This window comes from Tenebrio molitor, chromosome 9 (genome assembly GCF_963966145.1).
Source record: "Tenebrio molitor chromosome 9, icTenMoli1.1, whole genome shotgun sequence".
Classification (NCBI taxonomy): domain Eukaryota; kingdom Metazoa; phylum Arthropoda; class Insecta; order Coleoptera; family Tenebrionidae; genus Tenebrio; species Tenebrio molitor.
In genome coordinates this window covers 938,377-965,641 of record NC_091054.1, presented here as the reverse complement: position 1 = coordinate 965,641, position 27,265 = coordinate 938,377, and the positions used below count along the sequence as shown (strand labels likewise).

General features: G+C 37.5%; 3 protein-coding genes across 4 annotated transcripts; 1 reads left to right on the top strand and 2 right to left on the bottom strand.

Moving 5' to 3' along the window:
* Positions 1-26,911, top strand: LOC138137900 (uncharacterized). Its single transcript, XM_069057493.1, has 2 exons — positions 1-444; positions 26,211-26,911. The coding sequence occupies exons 1-2, from the start codon at positions 440-442 to the stop codon at positions 26,782-26,784; spliced, it is 579 nt and encodes a 192-aa protein (XP_068913594.1). The 5' UTR covers positions 1-439; the 3' UTR covers positions 26,785-26,911.
* Positions 6,232-10,389, bottom strand: LOC138137899 (sodium/potassium-transporting ATPase subunit alpha-like). Of its 2 annotated transcripts, none has more exons than XM_069057490.1 (8): positions 9,899-10,389; positions 9,616-9,851; positions 8,538-9,556; positions 8,182-8,485; positions 7,346-7,801; positions 7,050-7,295; positions 6,782-6,997; positions 6,232-6,729 (listed from the first exon to the last, which is right to left on the bottom strand). In XM_069057490.1, exons 1-8 carry the CDS (start codon positions 10,027-10,029, stop codon positions 6,314-6,316), a joined length of 3,024 nt encoding a protein of 1,007 aa, XP_068913591.1. In that variant the 5' UTR covers positions 10,030-10,389; the 3' UTR covers positions 6,232-6,313. The 2 variants fall into 2 exon arrangements, with proteins under 2 accessions (XP_068913591.1, XP_068913592.1); XM_069057491.1 differs by having other exon boundaries at positions 6,589-6,729; positions 6,786-6,997.
* Positions 19,956-20,475, bottom strand: LOC138137901 (ankyrin repeat domain-containing protein 40-like). The gene is made up of 2 exons (XM_069057494.1): positions 20,380-20,475; positions 19,956-20,320 (listed from the first exon to the last, which is right to left on the bottom strand). The coding sequence occupies exons 1-2, from the start codon at positions 20,405-20,407 to the stop codon at positions 20,049-20,051; spliced, it is 300 nt and encodes a 99-aa protein (XP_068913595.1). The 5' UTR covers positions 20,408-20,475; the 3' UTR covers positions 19,956-20,048.
* Positions 26,912-27,265: the final 354 nt, after the last annotated feature.

The window sequence follows — 27,265 nt, the reverse complement described above, 5'->3', positions numbered from 1 at the left end:
TTCCAGTGATCCCCTTTGCGCGCGGAAACCCTGGTGGACGCGGCATCGGTATTTCCCGTGTAAATTTTCCAGGTGAGCGCACCGCTCCCCTGTTGGCAGCGCGTCCATCAGCGTGCGCTAAATTCTAGAAGTTCGTGGAACGTGACATCTTCGAAGAAGACAGCGGAGACGGAGAGGTCGGCCAACTTGTCCACACACATACAGGCGTACGTGCAAGACGGCCATCAGGGAGACCGTCCGACCGAAAAGGCGACCGCCAAACACCATATGTATACGCAACATCGGCGGCATTCCCCATTTGGCGTTAGTCGAAGAAGCACGTGCGTCGCCTCCTCGCACACGACACCCCGGCTTGTGCAGTTCGAAGACGATAACGTGGTTTTGTGACTGGAAGTGGTGCAGATTCGGACCGCGGAAGACGACTGACACCTCGACGAAGATGCGGTATGTTAATTTGAATGTTTTCTTTGATCTGTTCTTGCGGTGTGCTTTGATATTTTTCGTGGTTGGTGAGCTTTCGCTGAAGAACGAGTGGTGGAAAAAGCGGAAAAAACGGATTCCGGTTGATTAGAGTTGGCCTTTGATGGGCTTGCTGAAGATGTTGAGATGGGAGTGGTACTTGATTGACATCCTCCTGCATGTGTCCCAGTCGTGGGGGGTCGCTAACCTTTGCACATTTTTTATTGTTGCCAAATTGACTTTTCACTTTTCGATGCAAAATTTCTTATTTTTATGGAAATTATAACAAAAATTTTTTTGTTGTTTGGATTTTACATACTTTTTGCAACTAAATAATTTGAACTTTTTTCCTTCTTTTATTCTACGTATTATTAATAATCATTTTAAAAATTAAGATGATCGAGTCACTGAATTCCATAACTGATCAATATGAATTTATGGTGTGATGAAATTCATTTCCTCCATTTAAATACATGTGTGGAATGAGAATCCAAAGCACACGTGATCTGAAATTTATTTGATCACACTATATAAAAATATACAAGTTATTAAGTATACCGGATGCTCCAAAAATAACTTTTATTTTGATTAAATTATAAAATGTGAGTTCCATCAAAGAAGAAAATGATATTTTCAGAAGATCAAATTTGTTTCTGTCATTTTTTTGAATCATTTTTGAAAACTTCAGTATTTAGCTTGAAAAGTTCTTTTTTGCTTTTTTTATTTAGAACTGGAGAATATTTGTAAATAATGTACCTTATTTAGGAACACTTTTGGAAAAAAAGAAAAAGGAAGAATATGATTTTTTTTGGAGATCTGTTTGTCTTTGTCATTTTCATGCTTCATTTCAATTCTGAAATTTATAATAAACATTTTGACATTTTTATATTGTTTTTACATTTTTTTTTTAATTTTTGTATCATGTTTTTGTATAAACTTCAGAAGTAAATTATTGCGTTTTTCATTTCGAACCGAACAATATTTGTAAATAATGTACTTTGTCCATGAGATTTTTTGAAGAACTTCTTTGATCCCCCAAGTGCTTATATCTTCTTCAGGAAGAGTGATTTTTTTTTCTAAGTATTTACGAACTCCACTGGGTCCTTCCCTACCACGTTCTGAACTCGGAATTCGCCAATTTTGAAACACCCTGTATATTACGTTGAAAACTAAGACAATACCTATATCTGGATAAATAATTTATTAGATGCCGTTGGGGGTGGTCCGCTGTCATCATTATCGCTTTGATTCTTGCCGCCTTTCACTTGGCGATAGCGTCGGGGACGGCGGAATGAGGCGGGTCCGTCATCAAGACGATAAATTTGACGTCTTGAGACTTTTTTCAGGAAGTTGGAGGGTTAAGTAAGGTCGAGAAATAATCATGATTATTATCATTTAACTGGGAGTTATTATTAGAGCTAATAAGTTTAAGTCATTTGCATGGATGAGTGACGTGCAGTATAAATAGCTAAAAGACTTGTTGCTTAATGTTACAAAAAGTAAAGAACTTGAGAGTAAACCTTGTAACACTGCGGTGTCTTGTATTTTGTTTTGAGCAATCAATTTTAGCTTTTGGGAAGACAAAAGTTCGGAATTTATTAAAAATGTATTAAAAACAAAGGCAATGCTTTAAGGACTCTCGATTTTTGTCACAAAGAAGATGGATGACAAAAGAAAAAATAGAGACAAGAATTGGAACCTTTTTATTAGAATGAAGAAAAAATAATACAAGATCCTAAAGAAAATAATAATGGAATTATGTATTTGAGTAAATTAATTATATCGGGTGTTCATTTAAATTTCTCCTCAAAGTTGGCGTTGAAGAGTGGATTGTGAACGCACCACAGATCAGCTGTTTAAATCTAACCTCACTTTTTGCGTTGTTTGTGTTTTTGCTCGGCAGACAGGCGACTCTTCAATGCCAACTTTGAGGATAATTAAAAATGAACACCCGATAGAAGGAATTGGTATTCTTCAAAAAAAAAAAAAAAATGGAGTGAATCAAGACAAAAACTGAGCTGCCTTGTACTTCACACTTCACAAACATGTTTTGTCTATTTTATTTCGACAAATCTTGTTCATACCAGCTTGTTAAATCTGGACGAATTATTGTTTCAAAACTGCAACGCTCCCATTCCTCGTGTATAAAATCACACATCAATTACCACTTCCTTCCATTAGCATATTTTTTGCAAAAACCTCGCCACCGTCTGCCTCTCAGCATCATCACTCCTGACCGTGTTAAATTTTTAATTTTCCAATTAAACTCCACTCCTGCAAGTCTCACCATCAATTAAATGTTTTTTTGTATTCTGTGACTGGCGCTAATGCATTCAGCAACTGTACTCCTCGCACTGGTAAAAATGGCAAATACGCCGTCGAACCGAAAGGAAGAATACAAAGTGTTCGTCTAGTGTAATCAGGTTATTCACATGGGTCTAGCAAAGTTCCTCGACCATAAAAAAATCATCGAACGCTATGAGATTACAAAGCGATTCACATTTTAATATGCAGCGAACAGAACGAATTTTTTCCTGCCATCTTATTCGCTCGATGATAAATCGGAGTTGCTGGAAGTAAACGCGATACACCCAAAAATAACGGCAAACGGCGTGTTTTCGGTATGTTGATCAGACGTTTATCTGGGGTCAAGGTTTGTCTCCGTTTTAATGTGTTAACCGATTTTCAAACCGGAGTGGAGGATGCAACGACATGCGGAGATATACAGGGTGTCTCAGCTAAGACTTTCGAGCCTAATAACTCAGTTATTTTCCAGCGGATTTTTGTGAAATTTAAAATGCAGATATTTTAGACGGTGAAGAATAAAATTCCATTAATGCAATCACCCAAGTCTTAAAAACGTAATTTTTAGATGCCTTTTTAAAATGTTGAATCAATTAAGATTTACATAAAAAATTGATCGTCAATAAAAAATGCTGTAGGGAAAAACTCGTCCTTGAAAGACGTCTGGTTTGCAAGAAAAAAGCAAAAAACTGTGTTAAACGTGGCTGCAAATGCAAAAACGTAGACGCGTATTTAACAAACGCGCAATTTTGCAGAATTTTGATCATCCCTTTTCGCAGAAGCGCAGGTGACATATTTTACGTTTATCTTGCTAACCTTACAAACCCTTACAAAGTTAAAGACAACATTTGGACGTAATTTATTATACTGGATGCTTTAATTCCTCCATAAAGGACTAAATATTTTAGCAAGTTAATTTAGTTCATGTGCGCTTCCTTTGTCTTCAAATAAATTGACGACTCTCTTAACCTTACATTTTGTAAAGCTTACATTTGGATATTGTTCCAAGAGGAAACCAACTGTGTCATTGAAGTTCTTACGACACTCTTCATAGGCTAATTTTTTTCCTTTTTCAACAATATTGAAATTTCTGCCGCTGTAGTCTATTTTTAGAGTATTTTCAATGAATTTTCACAATTTGACGTTTCTAATAAAGCGCGTCCACTTTTGACAGATTTTAAAGGGTGTACAAAATGTTGCTTGGCAATTTTTCATCAATTGTTTCAAAAGGTAACTGCTCAAATACCTTCAAATTTTACATTAAATTTTTAACGACAAAATCTAATCATTTCGTTGAATCAGACAAGTGATTTACTTAATTGTTTGTGTAGACCCCTATTTTTTAATGTTTAACAATCTAATAATAATCGCGCATAATTTTCGATAAAGGAAACATGTTTTAAAATTACATTTTTTAACTTGAGGTAATTTTATTATTACTAATTGAACCTTCACGGCCTAAAATATCTGCATTTTAAATTTCATAAAAATCCGTTGGAAAATAACCGAGATATTGATATTAGGCTCGAAAGTCTTAGCTGAGACACCTGTATATACACAGTGTTCGTGAAAAAAAATGTGTGCTTAAGATCGCACAACAGAAGTGAAAACTTCTATGACGCTCTTTATTGATTTTAAATAATATGTATTCTATAAATTATATTATTATGGATGATAATACTTGGAGGAATCAGGAGCAAAGCATAAATAATTAATATTATTTAAATCCAATGCTGTTTTTAAATAAACACCAAAAATCTGTATTTTTCAATAGAAACTGCAAATAATACGCCCATTTTTAGAGGTAAACAGACTGGTAAAATTTGTGAGGTTAGGTTTTGATGTGTAAGTTGTATTTTCATCATGATGATTTGTTGTATTGAACAGAACACAAATTTTCATAGCATAGATACCCTGTATTATGATAATTTGTCCATTTTCCTCTTCACATTTTGCTACACAAATTTTTCCGATAGATGAATTGTTGAAGCCATATAATTGAGAATTACCCACAAAATCCTACGTCCAGCTGTGAACTTACAATATTTATCGTATTTTTATCGTTTTTATATATTGCTACTCCTGCAGGTCTGCACTATCACTTAAATTTAGCAACACAATGAAAACACACTGAACAATGAAAATTTGGAAGTGACAAGTGACGCACAGTTGACTGTTTCTCGTTATTATTCATCTATGGTTTCTCGCTCGCTCCGCTAAACTCGACTCCCGAGATTTTAGCGTTTTGCGAACGATCTTCTGAGCGTGTTGCGAACGATTTTAGCGTGTCGCATGAAACTAATTCACTGTCGGGGAATAAAATGTAGGTATGTGGTGCGCCCAAAGAAGTTTCAAGTGGAACACGCACGTCAGTGTAAATCAAGTAAACTAGGGCGGCGATTAAATTTCACAAAAAAGTTTGACGTGGAATGTTTTCGAAAAAATTATGGCTAAATAAAATATTATTATTGCTTACGATAAATTACTTAGGAGAGAAGGATTTAATAAGATGTTTTTTTTAAATGAGCGTTAGCGAGATGGCTGAAAGATTATACTTGAATGTGAGAATTTATTTATCGCTGGGAATGCAGTTTTAGAAAATACACGACATACTTCTTGACTATTTAGTCTATTGAGTGAGTTGCAAAATAAAGCGAAATAAGTTACAGAGAAATTTCAGGAGAATTTTAAAGAAAGTAAGACTGGAAGGAAATAAGACTTCTTTTCTTGCATTGTACTGTTTTTGTTTTATTTTCCAGTTCTAATTTCTCAGGTGTGGTTAAGAAAATAAGTATTTTCCTGTGAAATGATTTGCATGTGCGTCATTTGGAAAACTTCTTTTACTGAGTGTAAACGAATTAATTAGGTCAGGCGATTCTCCAGGTCAAGTAGACAAAGCAACGCCAAAAATGATCAGAAAACATTGCAAAATATCGAGTATTCATTTAAAATTATCCTCAAAGTTGGCATCGAAGAGTCGATTGTGAACGCACCACGGATTAGGTAATGAAATCCTGGGCCGGAAAGGCGTTGGAAACCGTCAATTCTTCTGTTTTTTTACAGCGTAGATTAATTGGAGAATGTTGACAGCTAACCTAAAATTTGGAGCCAAAAAATTCTTTTTTTTTCTGCTTTGCAATGTTTTACATTAAAAATAGAATAACTTAACGATTCCTACTCTCGAAGCAAATATCAAAGAACACCCTTTGCTAAAAACAAACATGTTCAATTATGTCCCGATTAAACATAAACAAATGTCATTCGTGGCAAACGGCGGGAAATTCAAACTTTACACTGTTCTAAACTCAGCCCAGGATTTCATTTGAACGCCATTCTTTTTGGAAAAGAATCTTCAGCATTCCACTTATCTACTTGTCTTGTTTTTCCTTGTTCTTTGCATTAATATATTTTCTTTTGGCTGAAACTCGCCAAACATCTTAGAGAAAGACGAGAGGAAAGGGTGTTAGAAAAGTTTAACAATGCATATATTAAGTGAAAAACAATAACAATAAGAATAACTTACAGAGTATTCCAAAACTAGTTTAAAACGTTAATAGTAAGTTTCTCTATCGATCAGCCCTCCGGGGTACATCCTAATACACATTTTCCTTAGTTCATCGTACACAAAAATAATAATGGCGAAAGGAATGGTCGGTATCAACAGATCTAGATTGATGGGTTCGAACTGGAGGAAGAACCTTATCCCTGGGCAATAAACCGCCAGCGCTGCTATACTCAACTCCACGAAGATCCCAGCGTTCAAGACCCAATTCGTCATTCCTTGCTGGAACAGCGACAACCTCCTCGTCTTGCAGATCAGCAGATCCGCGATCTGAGTCAACACGATGGACAAGAACAGACTACTGTAACATCGATTAGTGAGCAACTTCCTCTCGTCGAAAGTCCACTTCTGTCCGTACGAATCCTCGACGACCTTGTCGTGGTCGATCCAGTCCGCTCTTAAACCTAAAAGGCGACAACACAGCATGCGGGGAAACTCAGAGACCACCTCTTGTACCTACGAGTTTGTCCCAAAAGAAACCATGCTCCATCATGCACAAGAAGTAGGAAGCGAAGCTGGCGCAAGCTTGGATCACGCCGATTTGAGCGTAGGTCAACAGGATCAGTCTGTGGTTGACCAGTTTGTCGTAGAAGGGGTCGCGGGGGCGGCGCGTCATGATGTCGGCTTCGGCTTTCTCGTAGGCCAGGCTGATGGCGGGCCAGAGGTCAGTTCCTGGTCCAACGGTCACTTAAGGAGGAAGGATTTTTGGGTGTGGCGAACCTACCGACGTCGATGACCATGATGGCCAAGATTCCTATCACCGGAGGGAGATTGACGAAGACCATGGCGACAAACGGAATGATTTCTGGAACGTTGGAGGTCAACAAGTAGGCGACACTCTTCTTGAGGTTGTCGAAGATCAACCGACCCTCCTCCACTCCTGTCACTATCGAAGAAAAATTGTCATCCAGAAGAATCATGTCGGCTGCTTCTTTTGAAACGTCAGTCCCAGAAATCCCCATCGCTATTCCTGTCAACACAAGAATTGTCACAACCACTCGACGCCTCGTCCACCCTCACCAATATCCGCCTTCTTCAGCGCCGGAGAGTCATTCACTCCATCCCCAGTCACTGCCACAACATGTCCCAGCTTCTGGAAAGCTTCCACGATTTTGAGCTTCTGCTGAGGACTGGTTCTCGCGAACACGATCTCCTGGTACTTCAGCAGGTTGTCCTGCAGCTCGGTCTGAGTCATCTCCCTCAGATCGGTTCCCGTGATGACCGCCGCGTTGCACATGCTCTTCTCTTTGTCGGTGACGAGGCTGATGGAGATGTCTCTGCGGATGGCGATGTCGTAAGGGGTGACGCTGCCGTGGGACAGTATTCCCACTTGCTTGGCGATCGCTGCGGCTGTTAGGGGGTGGTCTCCTGTCACCATTATCACTTTGATTCCTGCCGTCTTGCACTTGCCCACGGCGTCGGGGACGGCGGGGCGGGGAGGGTCCATCATCGAGATCAGGCCGACGAATCTGAGCTCTTATGGGAGTTATCAATAAAAAAAGCACACAAGGGCAACGGAAAGAAAGCAGAAGGAAGGCTACAGAAGCGAGAAGTGAGAGTTGTTTCAAAAAGTGCTTGCGTAATAGAATGGAAAAGATATAGGAGATGATTGAAGAAAAGAATGAAGGAAAGTATTTTTTGAAAGAACGAACAATTGGACAATTTGGAAGGATTGACCAAAAGAAGTATAGAAGAAACAAGAATGAAAAAACCTAGAAAAAAGATCTTGCAGTTCTGGTACGCCACAGGTTTCAATATTAGATGAAAGAGACGAAAACGTCACAAGAGCCAAACCAAGAAGCGTCGCAAAGAGACAAGATGTTTGTGAAGAAGAAACGTTCCAGAATACCAATTACCAGATAAAGGAAAATTGGGTTTGTCCGAATTGAAGACATAGTCAGCTCCGTAGGTCGAGCGAGGTAAATGCAGATCAGCAAAAGCCAGAACTCTCTCTCCTTTGAGTCCCAGATTGTTGATGGCCTTCATTATCGACTTCTTGATGTCGGTGGTCAAGGGCTTGGTCTCGTCGAATCTGAGTATAGTGTCGCAACGTTCCAATATTCTCTCAGGAGCCCCCTTCATGAGCAAGACAAATTCGTTTTTGACCTTGTGAATCGACACTTGATACTTGTTGGTAGAGTTGAAAGGAATTTCACAAACCTGCGACAAGTCTCGATCAAGATCTTTTACATTTTTAAGACAAGAGTGGTACCTTCGGATGGTCGCGTCTCTTGTAAGCTACATTACCGTGGAGCATCTCCATACATTTGAGCAAAGCGGACTCGCTGGCGTCCCCGATGGTCTGTCTGTCGTCCAGATTCAAATGGTCTTGACCGATGACGAAAGTGGCTCTGCTGCACAAAATCGCCACTTGACTGAGAGCTTGAAACGCTTTACTTTCCCAATCCAGAGACTCCCCGTCGACCATCACGTAGTACGCTTGGTTGTCAAAGTACAAGTGGACCACTTTCATCTTGTTCTGGGTGAGAGTTCCAGTTTTGTCCGAGCAGATGATGCTGGTGCAACCGAGAGTCTCGATGGCTTCGAGTTTCTTGACCATGCAGTTCTTGGAGGCCATTCTCTTCGAGGTGAGAGTCATGCAGGCTGTTAGAGTGACCGGGAGTCCCTCCGGGACGTTGGCAATGATCAGCGCTATGAAGTAGGTGAAACTGGTGAAGAAGTCGTAGCCGTAGGCCATGCAGACTATGAAGAAGAGGGCGCCAATGGCGACGGCCAAGATCGTGATGAACTTGATGAAGTAGTTGATTTCTCTGTGGATCGGAGTTTCACCCTTCTCCAAAGCTGTGGCCAGCCCCGCGATGGCGCCGATCAGGGTGTCGTCGCCCCTCTTGACGACGATCCCGCGCCCTGTTCCCTCCACCACGCAAGTGCTGAAGAACGCCATGTTTGGGGTCTCCAAAGCGATGGGGTCGGACTGGTCCGCGGCACGAGTCTGCGGGAGGGACTCCCCCGTGATGGCGCTGTTGTCCACTTTGAGTCCCTGGCAGTGGATCAGTCGCACATCTGCAGGTATCCACTCGCCTGCCTTCAAGTCGATCATGTCCCCGAGGACCACCTCTTCGCTCGGGATCACCACCGCCATGTTGTTCCTTATCACGATGGCAGACTTGGGGGTGAGCTTCTGGAAGCCTGCGATGATGGCCACGTTGGCCGATTCTTGGTAGAAACCGAAGAAGCCAGTGAAGAGGATCACGATTACGACCACGGTTGCTGGAATTGCACACGCGGAAGAGGTTACACCAGGTGTCCTCCCTGTGTTGTTCTCTTACCGAAATACAGTTGCTCTTCGGCGTTAGGCTTACCCTGGGAGTACGATATGGCGAAAATTACGCACGCCATTATTACGGCCAGCCACAAGAGGGTATTGAAGCCGCAGAACAAAAAGTTGGCCAAGAGCAACCATTTTGACTTGACGGGAGGGGCGGCGAGGCAGTTTGGACCGTCTCGCAGGAGGCGCTCTTTGGCTTCGTCTTGTTTTAGTCCCTTGTGGAGGTCGGTTTTGTATCTAGGGGCGGTTGCATCGGTGACAGAAGGGGTGGGGGTTGATCTTACCTTTCTGCTAGTTCGTGTAAGGTTATTAAATGGTCATCGGTGGTGTATTCGTTTTTGTACTCTTCGAGTTGCTTCTCAGTGAGTCTGACTTTCGATTTCGACCTGTTCGGCTCGGATTTCAGTTGCGACATTACAGTTGGTGGAAAACTTCAAATGTACTCTAAATGGGATGACAACTGTAAAATCACAGCTTGCTGTAATTTTTTTTATTATCGCAGGATCTGCAGTGAGTTTAGATGAATCGGGCAGAATTTTTTTTTTCACATAATTTGAAGAAGAAACTCAAAAATGATGCAGTTTTAAACAACTTTACGATTTACTCAAAAATGAATGCGATCTTCAAACTCGAAAGCAGTAAATGAGAACAATCGCTTGTGGAATAATAAGACCTATAGAATTTTTTTCTTTGCCTATTCATAGATGAAAAACTACAAACAATAGATTCATAAAAGCTTGAATCAATACAGTACGCGTGAGTGCATTTTTTCAATATCTGAAAATATATATATAGGGTGTCTTATAAACACAACTGTTTTACCGAAATAATCGAATCATTAAAAAAAATAATTATACAGGTGTCTCAGCTAAGACTTTCGAGCCTAATAACTCAGTTATTTTCCAGCGGATTTTTGTGAAATTTAAAATGCAGATATTTTAAACGGTGAAGAATAAAATCCCGTTAACGCAATCACCCAAGTCTTAAAGACGTAATTTTTACATGCCTTTTTAAAATGTTGAATCAATTAAGATTTACATAAAAAATTGATCGTTAATAAAAAATGCTGTAGGGAGAAACTCGTCCTTGAAAGACGTCTGGTTTGCAAGAAAAAAGCAAAAAAAAGTGTTAAACGTGGCTGCAAATGCAAAAACGTAGACGCGTATGAAACAAACGCGCAATTTTGCAGAATTTTGATCATCCCTTTTCGCACAAGCGCAGGTGACATATTTGACGTTTATCTTGCTAACCTTACAAACACTTACAAAGTTAAAGACAACATTTGGACGTAATTTATTATACTGGATGCTTTAATCCTTCCATAAAGGACTAAAACACGATCGGGATATTTTAGCAAGGTAATTTAGTTCACGTACGCCTTCCTGTGTCTGCAAATAAATTGACGACTCTCTTAACCTTACATTTTGTAAAGCCTACATTTGAATAGTGTTCCACGAGAAAACGAACTGTGTCATTGAAGTTCTTACGACACTCTCCATAGGCATTTTTTTTTCCTTTTTCAACAATATTGAAATTTCTGCCGCTGTAGTCATTTTTTAGAGTATTTTCAATAAATTTTCACAATTTGACGTTTCTAATAAAGCGCGCCCAATTTTGACAGACTTTAAAGGTGTACAAAATGTTGCTTGGCAATTAATCATCAATTGTTTCAAAAGGTAACTGCTCAAATACCCTCAAATTTTACATTAAATTTTTAACGACAAAATCTAATCTTTTCGTTGAATCAGACAAGTGATTTACTTAATTGTTTGTGTAGACCCCTATTTTTTAATGTTTAACAATCCAATAATAATCGCGCATAATTTTCGATAAAGGAAACATGTGTTAAAATTACATTTTTTAACTTGAGGTAATTTTATTATTACTAATTGAACCTTCACGGTCTAAAATGTCTGCATTTAAGATTTCATAAAAATCCGTTGGCAAATAACCGAGATATTAGGCTCGAAAGTCTTAGCTGAGACACCCTGTATATCGCGCGTTCAAATGAAATCCTGGGCTGGGAAGGCGTTGGAAACCGTCGATTGTTGTGCTTTTTTGAAGCGTAGATTAATTGGAGCATGCTGACAGATAACCTAAAATTTAGAGCCAAAAAAATCTTCCGTTTTTTTCTTTCTTTGCAATGTTTTACATTAAAAATAGAATAACTTAACGATTCCTATTCTCGAAGCAAGTATCTAAGGGCAACTTTTGCTGAAAACAAACATGTCCCGATTAAACATAAACAAATGTCATTTTTGTCAAACGGCGGGAAATTCAAACTTTACACTGTTCTAAACGGTTAAATTTTTCCAACGCCTACTCAGCCCAGGATTTCATTTGAACACGCGATATTTATATTGTTGTAATTAGTAATTCATACAGATCAGGTTAGAAAACTAAAATTCACTTCTTTTCTAAAAATAAATTTTCATTTAAAAATAAAAATGAACTCTTTATTTATTTACCTCATAAAATTTGTATCTAAGTATTATAACGGGTGTTTTTTTTAATTTGGCTTCGAAGTTGGCGTTGAAGAGTCGATTGTGAACGCACCACCGGTCTGTTTTTAAATATAACCTCGCTTTTTGCATGTTTTTAATATGCAGTATGAAAAATCAGTCTTTTTTTAAGACAAGTGGTTCATCACTTCATCAGCTGTTTAAATCTAACCTCAGTTTTTGCGTTGTTTGTGTTTTTAATCTGCAGTTTGAAAAATCAGTGTTTTTAAGACGAGTGGGTTTATTCACAATCGACTCTTCAACACCAACTTCGACGCCAAATTTTCAAAAACACCCTTTACTGCTTAACCAACCAAGAGAAATAAAAAAGATACGAAAATGAAAATGTAATTATTGAATTGATTAGATAAAAAAATTAACAACAGCGGTCATTATTCTTATAGTGGTGTTATCTCAAGTTCGTTAAGACCCTTGTATCGGGTAATTTATCATAATTATGTAACTTTAATACAACTCGCAGTCATTAATTTTTTAAAAGCGGCACCCGAGAGCACAGGGTGAGTCATTGGTGATTGGGAAAACGTACAAGAATGATTTTAATATAAATTATCTGCTCAATTAAGGAGGATGCCCTATATATTTTTACGTAGTTGTATTCGTTTTATTTTAATTGGTTAAAGTGGCGTAAAATTGTGTTTTTACATTAAAAAATTTGGACAATATTTTGGAAAATGTAATTTGTCTGGGGAACTAGATATACTGAAGTTTGCGCTTTTAAAATATCCATGATAATAAAGCTTTCCCATCATATTGATGGACAAATTATGTACGAGAAGAGAAAAAATATAATTCGGCAAGAATAAATAACAAGGCGTTGAAAAAAGTAAACCATTTGGAACAGTGTAAAGTTTGAATTTCCCGCCGTTTGACACGAATGACATTTGTTTATGTTTAATCGGCACATGATTGAACATGTTTGTTTTTAGCTAAGGGTGCTCTTAGGTATTTGCTTCGAGAAGAGGAATCGTTAGTTATGCTATTTTTAATATAAAACATTGCAAAAAAAAACAAAGATTTTTTGTTTATAAATTTTAGGTTAGCTGTCAACATGCTCTAATTACAACTTTCAATGTACACTTTCAAAAAGCAAAACAATTGACGATTTCAGGGATGCTCGATAGTTTCTATACCACCTCCAGAATCCTCCAGATGTTGTTAAAGATCCCATTTCCGAAATTTTATCTTTGCCTAAAGTAAAAAATTATTTTCAATTTAGGAAAGAGTTTGTTCTACTCCCCATTCATCGATATCTTACTCGATCAATTTTCCAGAACGAAAATGACAAGACAATGACAAAGATAATCACAAGGTCTCTAGAATTGTAAAATGTAGAAACTCTTGTCATCCTACATAACAAGACCTTAACAAGACTTTGATCACTCCATTATCAAGAACTAAACCATCTACTGTATATTTTCCGAGTCCACGAATCCTGTTGTTGTTAAGCACGAGTCGCAGACGAGCACGTCAACATCGACTGCTGCAAACAGTTTTCCGATGTATATTCAGTAAATTGTCAAAAAATAAACGAGGCAGAAACCACCCATCTGGTAATGTGGATAAAAGGTTCGCACTCGAGGGTTCCCCAAGACAGGCATTATCATAATCTCCACGCGAAGCAGTGATTCATTGATGAGTTGCCCGATGCTGTCGTGCGTCATTGGTCCACCCCGTATCGCCGCCAGTTCCCAGCACCGCCAGTCCAGAACCATAACAAGTGCTCTTGCAATTATCCCAGGCCTATAAATGACGAAATAATCTCGTGAATTGTTTCTATAAACAGCACACACTCGATCCGGCTCTGTAATTATCGCTTTCCGTCTTGTTCGCGGCGGCGTTTCCTCGGCGGGTGGGAAGGAGAGCAAAGACGGAACGTGAACCACGGTCTCCGGTGCCGACCTGGAGTGACCTTATGGTAATGCGGGGACCCTACGGCGTCCATGTTCGCTTCGAAAAAATCGGACATGTGTACTTGCATTTAGCAGGAAAAACGTGGCAAAAAGAAGCGTCCGCGAGGTTCTGCCGCCGGCTCGAATTTCAGCGGTGTCCGCCGGTGGAAGTCGACCATATATCCTCCGCACAACGGCTTAATTGAAATGCAGAAATTACCATAACCACTTCTCGGAAAGGGAATAACTGGACCTGTGGTCAATGGAAGAGGTTCTTCTGTTCGAGTCGTAAATGGTATTCGGTGAATTTCCACTTTGTAAGGCGACAATTGACGACGCGGAATGCGCGGCAGTGACCACCGGGGCGGACCATCTGGGGGTAGGCCACGTGGGAAAAATTAAAATCAACAAATTGGCATCTGTCGCGGGACCTGCTTTACTCTTTTTTATTTATTATGCAGATGTAATTATTATTAAAATTTGTCACCACATGTTTCATGGGACGGCATTCAGGCCGGATATATCATTTCAAACTGTATTACTATTCGATAATGACAAACGACTAGCTTTGATATGTTATTAAAAGTGGGGCCGGTAGAGTATTAAAAATAGGGTATCACCCCCTGTAATATCGACTCACCTCCGAAACAAATTTGATAAGAATTATACGCAAGGGCAAGTCATCTTTTTGTACAAATTTCTTTTATGATTAAATGTGTTAGGTGATGCTACAAATGGCATTGACGTCATGGCACTAAAGTGCCTTTTCATCCCTTAAAATGACATTTATTTTTTGGGCTACAATTTTTTTAAATTCCTTTTAGTTTTCCACGTTGTCCTACAACCTCGTAGGTAAAATTTTGGCACATTTTAAAAATACACCCTGTATATCATGTTTTATAAAATGTGCGCCAATGCCAAGTAACGTATAGGAAATATGGTTTAAAACAAGGAAATCGCATTGGTGTACGTTTTATAAAATATGATATACAGGGTGTATTTTTAAAATGTGCCGAAATTTTATCTACGAGGTTGTTTGACAACGTAGAAGACTAAAATCAGTTAAAATATCTGTACAACTTTCAATAACACTCTGTATTTAGGGGCACTTGATTGAAAACTAAATCTCTGATCATACATGAGACTTGCAAAAAATCGTCCAAATTATTTATTTGTAATTTTTTTAAACATCAGGAAGGATGATAATTATTTTACATAATTTATGATGACAGGACAATTATCGGTTTTGTCGGTGTCGTTGCTAACTTACTAAACAGACCACGCGCCACGGTCAGCGTCCGAAAAAGAGTTACTTTTCGTCCGCTTGTGAGTACGTGAACTGACCGTTTAAAAATCAATTTTTAGCACAGTTATTTGGTATGTTAAGGTGTGTCTCCACCAAAGCAATATGTAGGAAGCAGTATGACAGTGACTTGTTTTTAGCAAAATTTCCCGTTGTTACCAGTTAATTAAAAATTGCGAAATCACTTCCACCTGATCCGTCAAACTCTTAGACACGTGTAAAAAATCCGAAAGAATTCGAAAAGAAACAAAAACAGCGCGGATTGAACTGTTCCTCGTCCCACGACAAAGACATAAATTATTCTTGCAACAGACGATCGGAAAGGATGCGATTCGAAGAGTGACCCTTGCGGTGCTCCAAGAATAACGATCGTTCGAACTAATAGAAACTAATTGATGTGTAGGAGTAAACCGGGGATGTTATTATTAACAATTTATCATGAGGAGAAAATTTAGATAAGAATTATTTTAATGATGATGGACGACAGGCTTGGGAAACTGGTAGGTGTTCAGCGTAGGAAGCACTTTGGGGTATATAACAAACATTTGCACTTCCTTGTACAAGTCCGTGTTTAAATAAAGACCTGTAACGATGGCAAATAAAACAGTTAATTTGTTTGTTTTTCGTTGGGAACACGTATGGTAATAAGTTTACGAGAACCATAAAATGGGCATACACTTGTTTGGTGTGTGTGCGTCATGATGGGGATCGTTTAATATTTTTCATCTATGTATTTGCAAAATGTACAGTTAGGAGTAATGATACAACTGTAATGGACATTGTACATACCCATACTGACCTATTGCAGGTTATGTCTATACAACGTAGTTTTTGTTGTGGCGGGTCAAAAGTCACAAATATACAAACAACCAAATGATTACTGAATCTTAGATACTTATGTACCGTATCCAAAAAGAAAATACATACAGGGTGTTTTTGAAATGCGTGCACAAATTTTAATCACGAGCTACTGGCTTCATGTAGAACTCGGAAAAATTATTTAAAAAATCCTATGAAAAAATAAAATGACATTTATTTTTTTGTGAAAAAATAAAATGACATTTATTTTTTGAGCTAAAATTTTTTTAAATGGCTTTTACTTTTCTACGTTGCCCTACAACCTCGTACGTAAAATTTCGGCACATTTTAAAAATACACCCTGTATATCATATTTTATAAAATGTACGCCAATGCCAAGTAACCTATAGAAAATATGCTTTAAAACAAGGAAACCGCATTGGTGGTACAATTTGAAAACAATCGCAAACGAGCAAAAACGAAGTAAATTGTGAAATACGTCATCAAATTGCCTTTTCATTCGTTTGTGTTTACAAACGGTAGATCTAAATAAGTCGTTCAATACTGATCATGCTATGAATGAAGAACTTGATAGCAGCATCGTGTTTTGTGATGAAACGGTTGTTGTGGTTAACGATAAATCAAATTTGTTAACCGACATTTGCTTCGGCGATGAGTTCACGTCTTTCCGAATGGGCTTGTAAATAAACACAACTGTCGCTATTGGGGTGACGAAAATCTCCACGTTTCTATATGGGGGTGGAAAAAATGCGTGTAGGGTCGGATACATTAGGACAGTTAAATGCGTAACAAAATGAGAAAATGGAAACGTTGTTCTTTGCGCCGGATAATTGCAACGAGAAGGAGTAACAGAGCGACAAGAAACGGAAAGTCTTAACGAAAATGATACACAAGTGTAATGGAATTTTTCAATTCGTTTTAGATACAGTCGTTATACAGGGCGTATCAAGCATTTTATACCATATGGGAACAGTTTTTATTTGGCTGTGGCAGTTCCCATTGTAGTTCTCCACTCGTTTCTCCATACACCACTTAACAAAACCTTCATATTGTTGTTCGTAAATTTCTCTGGATTTTTTGTGAAGTTACGATTCGTTTCAACACTTAAAATGACACTAGATTGAAAAATCTTGTTGACACAGTTGCTGTTGCTATGGCGTTACCTACTGCGTAATCCAAAAAGCACTATGTTCATATTCATATAACAAAAGTTATCAAAAATATTTAATGATGGTAATATGGTTTAAATTTATATTGGGTGATTCAAAATGATTGTGGATAAATATGGCAACTATGTATTATTCCGGACACGGAATCTTGGTCAACATTTTTTTGACATTTCTAAAAAAAATGATGTAAACCAATCATTAGCGTCATTAATAAATGACAATTATTAAAAATCACTTTGAAGTTTTTATTCTGACATCAAAAAAAAGCAAGGAAATGGCATTATCGAGTCAAAAGTTGGGTTATATTCATTCAATAAAGGCCAGTTCACACATATTTGTCAGTTAAATGTCAGTTACGGCTAAGATTCCGTGTCCGGAATAGTATGTACTATTCCGACCAAACAATTTCGTCCACCCTTTTCCTATCGTTTCACAAAAATTGGGTGTAGTTTAATCTTTATTGTTATTACGACTGACGTTTGCAAATTAAAATTTGAAATTTATTACTGTCAACCATAAGAACATCGACACAATTTGATTGACACATCATGTCAACATGTGAAGTGAGGTTATTCGTTCCTAAAGGGTGCTTTACAGCATACGTGAATGGAATGACAGTTGTGGACGAAATTTTTTTGCCCGCCATTGTATGTGGTACTATTGAGAGCATGGAATTTCGGGCATGTCATTTAAAAAAACCCAATGTAGTCAAAGCTTTATTGTCATAAATGTCATAACAATTATTTTACATTTTAGTTATTGATTTTCAAAGTTTAATAAAAGACTGTTCAGTTTTCAGAAAATCACATCTAAGCACTTGCAACTTTTCATGATTGATTAATGCAATTTGCCAAAATGACATGTGACAATAGTAGAGGTTAAAATGAGGTTATAATACGTCTAGCACCTAAAGCATATTTCACATTTGATATCAGTCAAATTTCAAATCTGCCCGAAATTCCGTGCTCCCAATAGTACGAAAATGTATGTGGCAGCTCTGTAGGTAGGAGTTGACGTTTCTTTGACAGTTCATAGTTTTGAAAATTGTTAAGTCAATGTGCAATGGTCAAGTCAACTGCGACTTTGTTTCTGATTATAAAGAAGAGAACCCCAATGGGAATATATTGGAAATGATGATTATAAATGCAGAACCATAGAACTCGTCTGTTTGTGGTGTTGTTTCAAAACAAAAGACTTAAGAAGAGAGAGAGCAAAGTGGAAGAGTAACAAATCATCTTCATTCGTATTTCTTGGAGGAAGTGGGGTTATGATAAGAATAATGTTTGCCAGAAGGACTTTTTACACAAATGAATTTCAATTGAATATTTCTATGGTTAGGATTTTGGAGATGAAGGTTCTTCGAGGTTAGAATGCGCAGAAAAAGGTTCTGAAAAATAGTGAGATATCTCTGTTTCGACGAAAAATCAACTAGATCCGAGTGTCTTCTGCGTAACAAATTTGTTACGATGTTAACAATTTCTTTTAAGTGAAACGAAATGCACATTTATGCAATTTATTACCAACAAATCCGACAAATATGGATTCAAGTTTTAGATTGGTGCAGACGTTTGCAATGCTTTCCCATATTTGGGAAAATGAGACAATCATCGCTGGAACCTGTTTTTTAAGTTCTTCGCCTCATGGAGCCATTTCTAAAGAATAAAAGATGCAACCGATGGTATATGTTTTTACTTTCATTCAAGTTTCTGCGAAATTGCAAGATAAAAAACATCGAACAATAGACAAGGTTCGGAAGTATCTGGGCAACAAAAAGAAATAAAAAGAACTGATCTTGACTGTCATTCTAAGAGAAATAAGATATTAAAAAAAAGCAAACTGTCAACAAGAAAATACAGCAAAAAGGTAAAAAATGGATCAATTCTTCATTTCGCAAGAAAATGGGGTGCTGCAAGCTGCTTTCCAGCGCCGCAGCGGAAGGAAGTTCGGAAGAAATGGAGGTCAGGTGGTCCTGGGATTCGAACCCTGAACCCTCAGAATGCAAAGCCAACGCATAAGGTCCTTGACCATAGTGCTTGGTCACGAGAAGGTACTTCGCATGTATTTTTATAGCGTCGTCGATATCGCACCATCAGTTCCCGAGTGTTGTGGAAGTTATGAAAAGAACGATAAAGATCCATTCTCCGGCTCAAAAGAATTAGATATAAGTATACAGGGTGCCGCAAAATTAACGTATTCCAAGTCGGGGGTCTTGTAGGGAAAAATCTCAGGAATCTCGAAAAAATAAAATAAAAAATATAGGGGGGGGTTTTACAAGGATATATGGGTCTGAAGGTTCAAACTTTACATCATGTTTTCTTCAAATAAAAAATATAAATGGTTGACATTCATTTTGAAATATGGTGAGGATGATTATGTAAAATGTTAAAATATAAATGAAAAGACATTTCTTGAAAAAAGAGCTTTATCTCGAAAAAATAAAAAAAATCAGGTTCTTTTGAACAAATATTGGCAACTGATATTTTTTTCAAAGTGAGCAATTTTTTTAACATTTTTACTTGGTCAACAGGATGTCCCCTACTAAGCCCCGAACTCGGAATACGATAATTTTAAGACACCCTGTATAATGTGCTCAGCTAAGAAAAATCTTTTTTAATTTTCTTGAAAAAAAAATGCGAACAGACTTCACAATAGCTTTATTATTTTTCCATTACCCGTATTTTACAACACCAGAATAAATCTCGACCCCCACTTCTAGTTCTGAACGCTCTCACTCAAAGCTGGTAACTATAACTCCTCTGCATCCTGGTGGGCACGATGACCAGTTCCAAATACTCCACTTTATTGAACCTCTCGATGTCCTCATCGCGCCGAATGTGAATATCCGGCAACTTCCTTATTTTCTCGACGTCCATCTTGTCGACACCGAGCTCGTCGCAGCAGGTGTCGAGGAGGTCGCGATAGTTCAATCTGCTGGCGTCGTAGTCGATCTCGACGAAGTCTTCGTCGTCCAGATTGGCGACTCGCAATCGCAACACGTAATGCTCTGAGCACAGATGGCGATTGTGATGCCAAACGGAAAATAAAAATATGTGACTGGGTTACCTGGTCTTTGAGGCCGCCTTCGAGACATGCCGGAGGAATCCGTCTGATACAGTCGAGATAAACTAATGTGACACGACACTGAGCACGTTTGGAGATTTGTGCGAAGAAGTGAAGCTTGGGGAAAAAGCGGAGGCAAAAACAGGCCAAAAATAAGAGAAAAGAAGTTGGTGCGATGTGAAGCAGGTTCTTGCACTCGCTGAAGAAGCTAAAAATTCTTCGACAATTTAATTAATTTAATTAAAGTGTGAAGATATAACAGAATTCCTTTATAATATTTTTTAGAACAAGAACTGTTTTGTAAAAACTTCCCAAAATCCTTACAATATTAATTTGATTACGAAATAACGAATTTTATTAATTAATTTTCATTCAATCTTATCGTCCTTTATTTATTGTGTTTTGTTGTATTAAGAGAAAAAAAATTGGTCACCCAAGTGGGTTTTAAAAGTGTATAACGGGTGTTCAGAAATTAACACATCTGAATAAGTTAGCTGAGCATTTTTGAACGTACAACGTCATTTGACGATTTCCCCATATTCGTATGATCATGTAGATTAAGTAACGACAAGCGTGTTGCAAACCACAACCAACTCCCAAGGTGTAAAATTTTGAACACCCGTTACTTTTTAAATTTGAAAAATATTTTAAAGTCTTCCAGACCATGAAGGAGATCTTGTAAATTATGAAAAGTGATCCAAATTAACATAATCAAAAACTGACAGCACATGTAATAGGTTCTCTTCTAAATGTGACAGTAAAAAAATTAAACACTAAGTACTTAATTGTAGAGGATTATTAATTAATTCAATCATTATGTTATTGAAGGCGACACATAATAGTGACAAATTCAGCAATGTAACTTCATCCCCTGGCCATAGTGGCCACCCTTTTGCGAATCATTATACGAAACAGGGGTCGAGTAATATATCATTTTAAAGCAATTTAAATTCTCTTTACAACGATACCAGAATTTTTTAGGTTTTGCCTCATATTATTGGTTAAATGATAATTTACAGATAGGCATTATTGTGTCATTTATACGCTTAAAAATTGTGTTTAAAGCACGACGAGCGTAGCGAGGAGTCTTGGTAATAATAATAAAGAGTAGGTATTTGGTGCAAGAAAATCAATAACGTGTCATCATTAACTTTTTAATTTTAAAATACATATTGATTTTCCTGCTGTTGTGTGAATAAACTATCTGTGGGGTCATCACTTACTTTTCTTAAGAGTCATAACTTTTCTTTTGCTTGGCAAAATGAAAGAAACAAGAATCTGTAACGAGTAAATTTGTAATGGCCATTCTTCACTGACCCTTCCTGTCAATTAATTTTGACAGCTGTCATTACACCCGGAATAATTACGGATTCAATCTGTGCAAAGCGGCAACTCTCACGAACCATGCTGTCCCTCAGCTAGCGAGACATTTTACGACTGTCGATTTCCTATCCCACCTCCACCCGGCGGCACGGCAATTTTGCCGGAGTACATACACTATTACGGATAATACTATCAAGTAATAGTGCAGTGCTTATCAACATAATTACCGGCGTCTCGCCTCCGCATTTTGACTTTTTTGTGTTTTATGTTCTGTGTCAATGTTAAGGAATTTCCTCACGATGTGACATGAGTATAATAATATACCTTTTTGAATTTCAACCACCAATGTGTTCTCTAAGTCCAAAATTTTTAAATTTTTAAAAAGAGATTGGGGTACTATTCCTGTTGCTGAAATTATAAATGGTAAAATCGAAATTTTTTCTAAACACCAAAGATTTCTCATAGCAACGGAGAGTTCTAAATATTTATTAATTTTTGTATTATATGTCTGTGTTATATTGTGTGAATTTGGAACAGCTATATCTAAAAGATATGCTTGCTTTTGTTGTTTATTTAAAATATTTCGATTTTATGCTTGTTGGTTTATTTTTCCGGGAATAATTGCCGACCGATGTAAAACACTCATAAAAGTAGTTTCGTCGCGAAACCGCATTAAACTTAATTAAAACAGCATCGAGCCCCGCTCATTAAGACATACACAAATGTTTACAAACACGGCGATCGTTATTCGGTTCCAGTAAAATATCACAACAAGTTGATTGGAGCTGATCGGACGAAGCGATCCTCGAGGAGAGAAACAAAGCCGGCTTTCTCGAATTAAGAATGCGGCACAATAAAAATGTTGAATGCTCATCTAGCAGCCGCCATTGAAGTCGTCGGGGTGGCGATCAATAAGGTAGATATTAAGCTGTAACTATTGTATTGTAACAATAGTCATCATAACACAGCGGTTCAAGGCGATGTGAACGGTGCTTGAGTTGTTCTTGTGAAGATGAACACGTAAGTACGTTGCATCTGAAAGCTGCAAAGCGATTTTGGGGCACTTTAAACAGGGATGTTGGGGCGAGATTTGATTAATTAACTCAGCTAAAAAAGATCCCTTCTTCTCTTCCATAACAATTTAAAAAAATGGGTCAAAAATAAATAAAACAATCATAGTAGACTTTTTTTGTTGTCATTTAATTCAAAATTAAGTCACTTTGACAAGAACGTCAATCTTAACCTCAATTTAAATCACAAATGGCTTTCACCAAGCTGGAGAAGAGAAAGGATACTTCCCAATGCACGAATCTTTGTAAACGTTGTGCAGCATCTTCGCGATGAAGAAGAAATTCTTCATGAAATTGAAAACCAGCCAGGAACAAGTACGAGTACTCGGCGGCTTGAAATTCACCTGGGGGGTTTTCAGTTTGCAAGTTCAAAACACTGCTCAGGAAATTCGTCAAAACAGAGGCGATTCAATTACAAATTTTCAAATTCATGAGTCTCAAAAAACGATAAAAATCAAACATAACCACGAATGACAGAAAAACTTGACACTGACACGTGCGTCAAAGCTGCCCGCCAAATTTGAATTTTTCAGCGGTTCCCAAACAAACTGATTTCTTTGATTACTTGTAAAGCATTAACATTTGTATAAGGCAAGTTGGGGTATTTTGCCTTCTTTTAACACCACGTACTAAAACAGGTTTTGCTACAACTGGTTTAACAATATGTATGTCTAACAAATTTAGCTTGACAAAGACTTACCTTGTTTCATAATTTATTTTGAAAAGTAACAAGATGTTCATCCTAAAATCTTAAGCAAAAAGGAAAATGTAGAACAGAACCGAAATCACTGATAGTCCCTCAAAATGCAGTTATTATACTTTAATGGGTGGTACTTAAACTACTTAGTGGTAGTAGATGGTAGAGATAGTCTCGAAATTGACTTTTAAGAGGAACACTATTTCACAGCGGGCCTAAATTAAAATCTAAATATAATCATTATGAAGATTTATGGGCAACAAGTAATACAAAAATGTTTTAACAGTATTTGCCCAAAGAGATTCCACTTTACATCTTTCGATTCTTGTCACATCTTTTCGCCCTCGCCAATAACGCGATTTTACTCGAAAAGTATCTAAACGTGGATGACTTACATTTGCATAATTTTGATAAAAAAAATCAATATCAAGCGTAAACAAATTACTTAGTAGACGCGGATGTCGGTAAAAAATAATTTTCAAAGTAGAAATAGTTTAGGCAATTTATTGAAGGCAATAAATACCCAAGAACCCGAGAAAAAATTACATTTTCTACTTTACGGTAAATACAAAATTCCGTAATTCTCTTAAATTAAGTAGAATATGCGATTTACATTTTTTTTTGCTCGCTGAACTATTAAAAATGTTGGGAATTTGAATTGAAAATAATAAATCCCCGTTACGTTGACGCTATTTAGTCCGTCTTGCTCAAGGCTGATTTACTCTATAAATTATTTAAGCCTGCGATGATTGGATTATTAGATTAAATCGATGTTGCTTAAGCACTTGTTTTACTGAAACACTTTATTATTGGTGTTCCAGCTTTACCGTTACAATAGATTAGTCTCAGGGTTAAGATTAAGATCATTCTATTATGACTGTTTCAACATCGTCTTTGTTGTTGTCATTGTTACAAACATTTTTTTCAAAACTTCTTAAACGACATTCTTTTATATTTTCTTGAGGACTTTCATAGATTTGACCAACGAGCGTGCATTAATGCATGGCATACGTCTAAAACCGTCTGCGGTAAAAATATTTTTACAGCAAATACGAGTCTTGACGGTCTATTTCAAGACACCACAGTTTTATAACCATCCCTATTAGGAACGTAATAAGCCATTTTAAGACTCACAGCAATATTATTGGTAATTGTTAAACGCACTTTGTAAAGAAGGCTTTTTGAGCGTATTTACTAGCCAATAAACCTGTTGCTTCGAAGTGGTTTTCAAAGAGGTAAGCCAATTATGCAATAAATGGGAAATAAAGCTGCTATTGCAAAATGATTCGTAAAAAAGTGCACGTTTCAAATTATTATAATTAAGTGTCGGCGTTTATACAGAAAGGAAGAATAAAATGAAAAAAAAAGAAAGATGATGGAGTTGAATGTTCGGAAAGAATATATTATATTTTAAAACACAAACGTTAGATCCTTTTAAAGGAAGCATTTTGTAAAGATAAAACAAATTTATTCTGGGACAAGCTTATTTGCAAGTCAATCAGGCAAGAACTTTGTAATGCAAACTGTGACATGTGTAGTGCAAAGAGCAATATGTTGTGGATTTTGCCATCATTAAAAAATTAGTTATGGAAAATGGAACAACCTGTTCTGACCTTTTAGAGAAAACTATAAATCGTTTTAACAAGGATTCAGATAGACACGGTCTATTGCAGGAAGCTGATATTACAAGAAAAATCTATCTCTGCACTAGACATTGACGCTATTTATAACCTCAAACTTAGAAAAACATAACCTAATTCAACAGACAGCTTTAATACCAAATTAAATGCAACATTTCCATGTCAAAACAACGTGAATGCTGTTTACTTTGAATCCTTTTCTAATGTTCTGTTAAAGCTTCTCTCATTGTTTTACTTTTCCATTCTTCTTTTTCCTTGTTCTTTTACAGCGACGTTAATTCCTTGATATTTATATCTACAACTTCATCACCTCGTCATTTTATCACCTCACATTTCCCCAAAGTTGGTCTTTTTTCAGTTCATCCCTCATTTTCACGTGATGGTTTTTATTTATCTCTTTCCACCACACCCTCATCACAGTAAATCCTGTCTAAGCTCGGCTACCATAAATAACTCTTTACCCTCACATCCTTACCCCATACTTTATCAGGTTGTCACCAAGTACTTTTACTTTCCTTGCTCGAACAGTATTTTTTCTTGTTTCCCTATTTTGTTGCAAAAAGGAAAAAAATACTTTCTTGTGTCTTTATTCTTTATTTTATTTTTAAAACTCATTTACATATTTCTGTTTTTCATTATTATATTTTATTACACAAAGAAAATTAGAAAGAACATTTTTTTAATCGTAAATTTAATTTGAAAATGTTTTTTTTTCTGTGTAAATTGGGCTTTTCTAATTGCCCGAGGGACAAGATTAAAACACGAGCGTAGCGAGGGTTTTAAGGCCTCGAGGGCAATTAGAAAAGCCCAATTTACCCAGAAACGAGTTGCATACAAAATTTTATTGTTTGAAACGACGGACGTCCCTGAAGCTTCCAAATCTTTTAAAAATCGTTTCGCATTTGCTTTTGACAGTTTTGACAAATTTTTCAAGACCTGTCAGAAATGTGACGTTGAATGTGTTGCCTAGGGCAACGGTTCGTTATCTGTTCATTTTGCTTTAGGGTAGTTAAGAGGCTGTTTACAAAGGAGAAAAATGAGAATTTATGACAGTTGAAAACAATTTAAAAAAATGTTTTCTTAAATTTTTTGTTTTCGTTTCAGCTATCTCATGTTCGCTCTGCTGCTCTCGGCGGCCATCCTCACCGCCTCCGACTCGCCGCCCTCGCGTCGAAAGCACGAGATGCTCACGAAGTTGGGTTTCACGCGCGTCAAAGCCCCCAATACCCACCACCGCAAGCGTTTGGCGGTCGAGTCCCGCCACCACACCCGCTCCGATGACTCTCACATGTACATAATCAAGCTGCCCCCCAATCCCCATTACTACGCCCACAACAGCCCCAATGCCGTGGGCGCCTCTCGCCAGACCGTCCCCGTCAACTTCAAGAGCAACGGAAAGCCCGCCAAGGTGTACCACTGGAACATCCCCGTCATCAATAAGTACGTCTCCGTCAAGCACAAATCCCGGAACAACGACGACGTCAACAACTTGGACCTCCAGAACGAAGTGTTCGACAAACCGGAAAAGGAGAGGAGGCCGATGAAGCCGTCCTATTACGTCCCCTCGAAGCCGAAGAAGGCCTCGTTTATGAAGTATTTCCCCGGAAACGGGAAATTGCACTCGTTCTACGTTATCGAGAGCAGTAAAAAGGCTCATTATCACAGGTTGTTGCCATGACGATGGCCTGGGGTGGACACACTTGTGCAATATACTGGGTCAAGCTAGACTGACGTTTGTGCTTATCTTTTTCAGTTTTATAATTATGTATTCTTTGTTTATTATTAATACATTTTATTTGAACAAACTTGAGTTTTTTTTTCCTAATTATCTATAAGGTGAGTTAGTTGCCAAAAAAGAGTAAAGCAGCCGAAAGTTAGATCAAAATGTATTTATTTAAGGTTAGGTACAGCATCATTAAATTTAAATTCCAGCAATGCTAGCAACAGTGATTCGTCAAAATTACCAAACAGCTAATACCAACCTGATTTTTCATCCGTGGTTTTTTGCAATTTGAGTCTACTACCGGGTGATTAAAAAGGACTGTTTGAGTTGGCAATACAATTAAGAGCATTTTGTTATTCGGCTGTTTGTAATACTGCAACCGGATACGTCTTTCGACAGATATTTGATGTGAATACAACAGCGACGGAATTGTAGG